General features: G+C 33.4%; 1 protein-coding gene and 1 pseudogene across 1 annotated transcript; both read left to right on the forward strand.

The window, feature by feature from the left end:
* The first annotated feature begins 1,006 nt into the window (after positions 1 to 1,006).
* On the forward strand, positions 1,007 to 5,767 carry LOC121988795 (protein IWS1 homolog 1-like). The gene is made up of 12 exons (XM_042542455.1): positions 1,007 to 1,138; positions 1,233 to 1,743; positions 1,836 to 1,952; positions 3,285 to 3,502; positions 3,617 to 3,746; positions 4,068 to 4,130; positions 4,204 to 4,281; positions 4,410 to 4,501; positions 4,612 to 4,677; positions 4,762 to 4,915; positions 5,177 to 5,305; positions 5,385 to 5,767. The coding sequence occupies exons 1-11, from the start codon at positions 1,119 to 1,121 to the stop codon at positions 5,273 to 5,275; spliced, it is 1,548 nt and encodes a 515-aa protein (XP_042398389.1). The 5' UTR covers positions 1,007 to 1,118; the 3' UTR covers positions 5,276 to 5,305; positions 5,385 to 5,767.
* A 1,719-nt stretch (positions 5,768 to 7,486) lies between these two features.
* On the forward strand, positions 7,487 to 7,659 carry LOC121993521 (annotated as a pseudogene).
* Positions 7,660 to 8,758: the final 1,099 nt, after the last annotated feature.

Here is an 8,758-nt window from a genome sequence, read left to right on the forward strand (position 1 = left end):
GTATCCCTCATCTTTCTTTAAAGGTCTATCAGCTAGTTTTCATCCAAAACTGACTGATGGACGTAGAGAATACCGAATCACTTTAAATTAAAATGAATGTACTCTTAAAAATCTATTTAATGTATTTATACTCTTGGATCTAAATTTAATAGCAGAAATTGAGAACAGTGAATTAAATTACAAGTACATCTCTAAATTTTTACTCTATCAAATTAAAAATTTACTGCTCTCAATTTCTATTATCGTATTCTAATCTAGTGTATATATTAAGGAGATTTTCAAGGATACATTGATTTTGATATGAAATGATTTAAAATTTTCTAATTCAAACAATGTAGTTTAGGGTGAAATTGACTAACAGACCTATATTATTAAAAAATTTTAAAAATTAATATCTTTTGAATTAGGAGAAATCTAAGAATTCATTAGCGGTGTCAATTAGTGAAGATTATTATCCTAAACCTTATACTGACCTTGTGATAAATTTTATTAAATTTAAAATTTCACTATTTTGAATGTATATTGTAAGTTAAGATCAAATGGTATAAATATATTAAAGAGATTCTAATGGATATATTAGTTTTAATTTAAAATGATTTAAAAATTTTTACATCTATGAGTGAGTTTTGAAGGAAAGAGAGGAGTATTTTTATCTGAATAGTTAGTCATCCAAGTTTAGTTTAGTTTTTTTTATTTTTTTAATTTAGACCCTTTGAACAATCACACAAATATTCACGCATGATTTTATTAACAATTGGACTATAGCGTAAAAATCCTTTAAATGAGTATTAAGTTAATTCGATATATAAATTAATCAAAAATTGATTTAATGTTGACCACTAATTTAATTGAATCAAAATTTTATTAAAACTGAATTAACGGAATTAAATTTAAAATAAATTGTATTAATTAATATCAAATTAATTTTTTTTTTTACAAAATAATAAAAAAAAATATAATTAAAATCAAATTAACCGACCTCTAAAATTTATTATATTAAGGGTTAGAATGCTGATGCCTCATACTATTATCTCGTCGATCAAGTTTCTCGGCCACAATTAGAGAAGGCGTTTCGTCGATCGATTCATCTCTTTCCATCTTCCAATCTCTTTACCGAGATGGGTTACGATAACGATCCGTGCGTATCTCAAATTTTATCTTCCCGGCGATCGGTATTTGGTCCAGCTTTTGTTTTGTTGGTTTTTAGGGTTTGGATCTGATTTCTTCCGCAGGTATATGGATGAGGACGGTGAGCCTTTGATGGATCCTGACGCGGCCTCGGATAGGGAGGTGTCGCCGGAGCTGGCTCTCCCTATCGACGATGATGACGAGGACGAAGGCGATTGGGGACGGCGGGACCGTTCGCCGACGCCGGTGATGAATTCTATGGGCGATTACAAGAGCGGAAAGCCAAAGAAGAGGCTGGTGAAGAGGGGTAGGGAAAGCTCGCCGGGTCGGATCGGAAGCTCCAAACCGGCGTTTGATGAAGAGGGGTTGGACGATTGGGAGGACGAAGATACTTCGTCTCAGAAGAAGATGAAAGACACTCCATCTCTGAAAGAGGGCAAAGGAGGGATCTTGAAGAAGAACAAGGGAAAACTGTCCTCATCTAAAGGAGACAGTTTTGCTGGGCAGGGATCAAAATCGGGGTTTAAGGGCTATGGTGCGGGTTCAAGGGGCGGGGAAGCTGATCCAGAGGAAGAGGAGGAAATGTGGAAAACTATAGCTGGTGGAGATTCAGAGGTTGGGCGCTTCATTTACCTGAAAATTTTGCTCCACCTTTTTGTGAATTATTTTGTTAATTGGTTCCAAATGTGTCTCTGCTAATGAATCAGGATGATCAAGAAGGCATGAGAACGATGGATGATGACAACTTCATCGATGATAGTGGTCTGGATCCTGCAGATCGTTATGGAAGTGATAATGAGCATTCTGCTGGGAATGCACCCCAGGTTTAGTCTTTTGAAACTCTTGTTATAAGATTCTTGTTTTGTGCTTCAGGAGCTATGTTTGTCCATTTCCAACATTCGTGGGTCTGTTTTAGTGCTATTTGAACGTTAGAAGGTTTTTCATGCAATGCGACCTTTGGCCGTTGCTTGATTAACTGGCATAGTTGCGTATAATGAGTGCATAATTACGTCAACTAGTATATATAATTGGCCTTGTCCCCCTTTGCTATGATAATGCCTGCATAGTGCACACTATATCTATTACGGTTTTGAGATGTTCATGAAACGTCAGTACTATAAAACTCAGGTATCTTTTCAGAAAAACAGGAACAATCCATGAATGAAGAGGGAATACTTAGTTTTTGTTGGCTAGGAAGAAGCCTTGATCTTGGTGAACTCTTTGAGGAGAAGAGAGAAAACAATCTTAATATGAGAAAACAATTGAGAGGATCTCAGTTGTAGAGAGGAAACAAATACGGTTTGATGGTGAAGGTGACAACCTAAGGATCTCCAACATTTGTCTATGTAAGAGAATGCCATATCTTAAGTTGCTATATAACTATGATTATGGAAAATTGTAAGTTGATGCCATTTTTTTTGTAGCAACTCAAACTTCCTTACAAACAAATCTGGCCCATCTCTTGCAAAATCTGTTTACAAGACTTCCTACTTGAACCACTCAAACTACCTATATGGAGTAAGTCTGTTCCTAATACCTTAGTTTATGATAGACTGACTCCTGCACGATTTTTGACCATGAAACCAATGGCGTGGTAGCCTTTTCAAATAAAACCAAAGTATGATTAAGCACAAATGAATTGCAATTATGAAAATATGTGACCTTGGAAGATATTGTTCTCTTTAACTGTTAATAATGCTATAGAACATCAAGTTATCACATAAAAGTTTTTCTGAAGCCTTTGCGCTATTCTACTGATGCTAACTCTAGTCTCTAGATGTTAGCTTACTTTGAATTGCTTGTCTTGGACAACCTAAATTTATACAAACAAATATCCTTTTGGAATTTGTTAAATCTCAAAGTCAACTTTGGGAATGAATTGATCTTTGTTTTCAAATTTCAAGTGATTTGTGCCTTAGTTTCCGATTCATTTTAATATACTCGTCATACCCCAAGCTTTCATTCTTGTGCTTAATGCTGTGGGGTTCTTAATCAAATGTATGCAAGCTGATGCATTTTTAGTTATTTCTTCAATCACTCCACATGATGCTGAGGACTTGACCTTGTTCAATTGTTTATTTTGTTAGATCAATTATGATGGTTGCCATGGGTACCATGTACTTGATCTTGTTCTTAATGCCTTTTGTCCCTTGTAGGCTGAAGAGGGTGAAGAAGATGAAATCAAACAGCTTTTTAAGGGCGGAAAGAAAAAGAAGAAAAATGAGAAATCACCAGCTGAAATTGCTTTGATAGTTGAGAATCTTATGGCTGAGTTAGAAGTTACAGCTGAAGAAGATGCAGAGTTGAACAGACAAAATAAACCAGCCATTAACAAACTGAGAAAGCTCCCATTGCTTATTGAAGTATTGTCAAAGTAAAATTTCTCATAACATGATGATTATGGTTTCTAGAGTTATTAGTTATGCCAGAATATGACACATAGAACAGTTTTGCTCAGCTGACATCTTTGAGCTTCTCCTAAACGCAGAAAAAAGCTTCAGCAAGAATTTCTTGATCATGGGGTACTAACTCTACTCAAGAATTGGCTTGAACCGCTACCTGATGGCTGTTTGCCTAACATGAACATTCGGTCTGCAATACTAAGGCTTCTTTCTGATGTAAGTACAAAGGAGTTCCTTATTTTTTTTCTTTCTAGGATTAATCTTATTTTGTAAAAACATTATTTTATCTTACTATTACAAACACTAAGATATACAGGTCTGTTAACAATAGTCATAGCGAACTGTATGCTTTTGCAGCATAATGCTACAGTATACATTAAGATATACAGGTTGATAGGAAATTATTACAAACATTAAAATATTCAGGTTGATCAAGTATAGTAATAGGGAACTGTTTGTTTTTGCAGCATAGTGGTATTATTTTGTCACTGGATGTTGACTGTTTGTGGGCCATTATAATTTGCTTTTGTCATGCAGTTGCCAATTGATTTGGAGCAATTTGACAGGAGAGAACAACTAAAAAAGAGTGGTCTTGGAAAGGTTAAATACTACATTCTACTTGTCATTTTGATTTTCTTTCATCGTATCTGATTGATATAATGTTATATTTCAGGTGATTATGTTTCTGTCAAAGTCAGATGAGGAGACAACGGCGAATAGAAAACTTGCTAAAGAATTAGTTGATAAATGGGTAATGAGACCTTTAGAAATGCAATGGGCAATCTTTTTTTCAATGAATTTCTGTTAAGCTTGTGTTATATTTTTGCCATTTTCAAGTTTGATAAAGTAAACTATCTTCTCTCCGTCCTCTCTCTGCAGAGTCGACCAATATTTAACAAGAGTACTAGATTTGAGGATATGAGAAGGATTGACGATGACAGGGTTCCATATAGAAGGCCTCCATCTCAAAAGTAATTGCTCCAGTTTCTTGTCTTTCATGGCATTGTTGTACTTATATTAGTATGTTTTCCTTTTTGTGGTTGGTTTGACGATCTCTCTTTTCTTGTTTTGTTGATTAAAGGCAAGTTGCTAAATCTACTGGCATCCAGTCTCGGGATGATGATCTTGATTTGGCTGAATTTTCACAGTAAGAGGATACATTGTTCAATCAATTCTTTCTATTGATCTGTGTTGTAATACCCTCGTTTATGACATATCTATATTGTTGCAGAGGGAGAAAACCTGGTAGCTCAGCTTCTCGGCAGCATGCTTCTAGGCCTGAAGCAATGCCTCTGGATTTTGTTGTCCGCCCTCAGTCTAAGATTGACCCTGAAGAAGTCAGGGCAAGAGCAAAACAAATTGTTCAAGATCAGCGAAGAATAAATGTAAGTCATTTTAGTTTTTGAAACACAAAAGTTAGTGCTAAAGGATGAGTCAAATAGGAGATGTGGCATAATAGAATTGTTGCTTTGATATCCTAAATAGCATTGGTAAGTTGGTTCATTCAGTTCTATAATTTTTGTTAGAAACAAAAAAAAGCCATGAATTTGAGACGTAAATGGTTCTGAAATTGCCATTTCCATCACTATCTGTTTTTTTGCTTTGGTATGATCATGGGATATTCACACGATTTATTCATATTGCAGATGACCAAGAAGTTGCAGAAATTAAAGGCGCCAAAAAAGAAGCAACTACAAGCATCAAAACTCAGCGTTGAGGGCCGAGGCATGGTCAAATACCTCTAACCATTATCAGGAATCATTTGATTGCATCAAGTAAGTTGCAGCCTTCCCACTCCAGCCCTGTTGGTGGCTTTGTTACTAACATTTTACAAGTTTTTTCTTGTCGGCACAGGTATTTCAATATTAAGAGAAGATAATGCACTTTTTCCTGAGGTCACATGGAGTTTATGAATAAGCAATTGATATTGCGCAAGGAATATCCATCTTTCTCATAAAAAGATCATCAAACCTATTCTGCATTGATTCCATTACCTGGATCTTGTCTTATGACCTACATTTCAGCCAACTGAACTGGTGTTCGATCTTTATAGTGTAGCATCGAACCAGATGCATTGCTCTGTGCAATTTGAGCGAGAACAATACTAAGCGATGGAGATGTGTTACTCTTAATTATATGTGCATGAAACATAAATTTGTGTGCCTTGTTCCATGATCTGACTGCTGCTATACAATTCGATTTGAAACAAATTTTTAAGTCAAGGTTCCTAACAATAACACTGAGATTCACAAATCCTGGAGTCTCTGTGGACTTGAGTGTTTGTTTATCAGATTCGAGTGATGAATTATTAATTAGGTTTGGATTTGAATCATGTTAGTTGGTCAACTTCATCTAGTCTGTGGTCTATTCCATTTATTCGACTCTTCTTGAAGATTAATTAGTTCAATTCATATGGATCTTCAGGCCTATTCAATGAGTCTGTCTCCACGTATCTTTTTGAACCATTTCATCATTAAGTTGATTGAGTTCACCTAATTCAATTTGTTCAAACATACTCTTTAAAATCTGCCGGATTTGTTTGACCAGCCTATTCATCAAGGCTTTCTACACTCATTGATCCATTCGAGCTACCTCAGTGGTACAAGCAGCATGAAACAACAAATTTTGACTCGTCTAATTTATTTGAAAAAAAATATATTGAATCAAATAATATCGAATTTGAATAATCAATCTCATCGAAAATTTTTTATTGACTGTTAGGATAAAACTCATCAAGGCTTTCTACACACATTGGTCCATTCGAGCTACCTCAGTAGTAGTACAAGCATGAAACAACAAATTTTGACTCGCCTAATTTGTTTGAAAAAAAAATTGAATAGATAACGTTAAATTTGAATGATCAATCTGGTCATATGAAAATTTTCTGTTCACATAAAAAATTTTTATTAGCTACCAAGATAAATTGAGAAATATTATGGACAGATCAGAAATTCAACATCATGTAATTACGTACCTCATTTGAAAAAAAAAATCTTTACAAATAAGTTATAACTAAGGACTAAATCATAAATATCTAAATAACAATTTGATATTCTTCTATTGCACCATAACTCTGAGGACCTAATTTGTTTGAACCATGTAATCCATTTGACCATCGAATTCATACAACTCGCCTAGCAAGCTCATCTAGTTAACATTTTGCTCATCACCTTTTTAGTTCATTGCCCCTGCTTTGTCTATTCAAAAATATGAGCAAATAAGTGAAATCGATCAACTAATCTTTTGACTGATTATTCACCTTAATTAATCAACGAAAATTTAAATAATTAATTATAGGAAATAATTCATTATTGATTCAATTGTATATGCGGACGAAACGTCGCACGCCTGTGTGAACCCAAGACACCTAGAATAAATCCTGACACCGATTCTAGCAGAAAGGTTTATTTTTATTTTTAGTTTTGGTATATTATATGTATTTAATGTTTAAAATTTTAGGATTTAGAAGTTGTGTTATAATAAGTTTGAGTTAATAAGATTTTCTTTTTAGGGTTTAAATTTTCCTTTTGAGTTATAGTATTCAAAAGTATAAAGTTAAGATACTCACAAGGTATATTATATGTATTTAGGGTTTACGATTTTAGGATTTAGGGGTTAGATTATAAGGATTTAAGTTAAATAAGATTTTTCCTCTAGGGTTCAGGCTTCACTTTTAGCTTATAGTGTTCAAGTCTCTTTAAGGAAATGTTGATTTTTTTTTTTTAAAAAATATGAATCCAGGCACCTGAATACCTCGCGACATACAGTCTACAGTAGAGCACTCCAATATATATATATATATATATATATATATATACTAACTAATTTTGGTGAAATCCAAAATAAAATTATGTTAATGCACTGTTATAGTTCTTTTTAGTCCTACATCTTAGAATTGATAATACCACGAGCAGATAAGATTCTATAAATACTTTGGGCTAGCGACGTTAAAAAACATACCTTTCTTGACTTTTTAGTTAAGATCAATATATATTATTATCAATTAATATCTAATATAAAAAATTAGATTATTTTTTTTATGAGGGAGAGTCTATTACATTAGTTTGCTGATGGGATTTTCGAGCGTTGTCTTTGCGTTGTACTATTATATGGGCCTAGCACACCCTTACGAAGTCCAATTTATGGACTTAGGGTACTAATTTATGTGTATTCATGTATTATATTACACATACAACGTATATACGTGAAGACTAGTACATATAGACCTTTAAGAACATCCGCAACGCTAATTCGTTATAACATCTACCACTTCATCAAAAAGCATAGGGCACACTGTCATATACTCATTATAACAACATATCTCTTTCACTCACATTCTTTTAACATTAACACTCATTATTTGTGGGTCACACCGTCCACTCACTCATTTCTTTTACTATTTTTTTAAAATAATATTAAAAAATTTACAATTTTAAAAAACAAAGAAAATAAAAAAAATTTAAGAGAGAGAGTGTTCAAAGGTATTCAAACCTTTTAACACTCTCTCTCCTCTTTCTTGTGAGTTGGCATTATAATGTCCATTCACAATAGAGAAGGGGTGTTAAATGGGCATTATAATGCTCATTTAACACCCCCATTGAGGATGCTCTAATAATTAATTTTTGTAAAGTCTAAAATTAAATTATATTAATATCATTTTTTTCTTTTGACACTCAAAATAATTTTAATGTTTATTAGTAATTTTCTCTTATTACTTTTTATAAAAAATACATATTATCATGATTCTCTTTAGTAACTGATCTTTACGTGTGTGTATATATATATAAAATAACGAGATCGATTTATAATGGACAGTCAAATACTTAAGGGTAGGGTTGTAAACAAATCAAGCCGAGCTGAGCTTTCGGGTGTTCAAGTTTGTTTGATAAGGCAACCAAGCCAAGCCGAGTTTAAAATGAACCAAGCTTTTGAAATGAGTGTTCAACCTTAGCTTGGTTTATTTTTTATGAGCTAGAACTTGTTTGAAGCTTGGCTTGAGCTTGATTTGTTTAGATGTTATCAAGTCTCAATTCAAGCTTGGCTTGAGTTTGGTTCGAGCTTGACTTGAGTTTGGTTCGAGTTTGGTTCGTTTAGATGTTATCAAGCTCTCAATTCAAGTTTGTTTGATTATTTGAAATTTTTAGTTGTTTGATTGTTAATGAGCTTGATAATTTAAATTTATTTATTTTTTAAAATTTATTTTATTATTTATTTAGCATATTGAAAAG

This window comes from Zingiber officinale, chromosome 6B, assembly GCF_018446385.1.
Source record: "Zingiber officinale cultivar Zhangliang chromosome 6B, Zo_v1.1, whole genome shotgun sequence".
Classification (NCBI taxonomy): domain Eukaryota; kingdom Viridiplantae; phylum Streptophyta; class Magnoliopsida; order Zingiberales; family Zingiberaceae; genus Zingiber; species Zingiber officinale.

Coding starts and splice junctions, on each gene's coding strand:
- LOC121988795 (XM_042542455.1), top strand. CDS start 1,119: ATGGGTTACGATAACGATCC. Junction 1,744..1,835: donor TAGCTGGTGGAGATTCAGAG/GTTGGGCGCTTC, acceptor CTAATGAATCAG/GATGATCAAGAAGGCATGAG. Junction 3,503..3,616: donor CTTATTGAAGTATTGTCAAA/GTAAAATTTCTC, acceptor TCCTAAACGCAG/AAAAAAGCTTCAGCAAGAAT.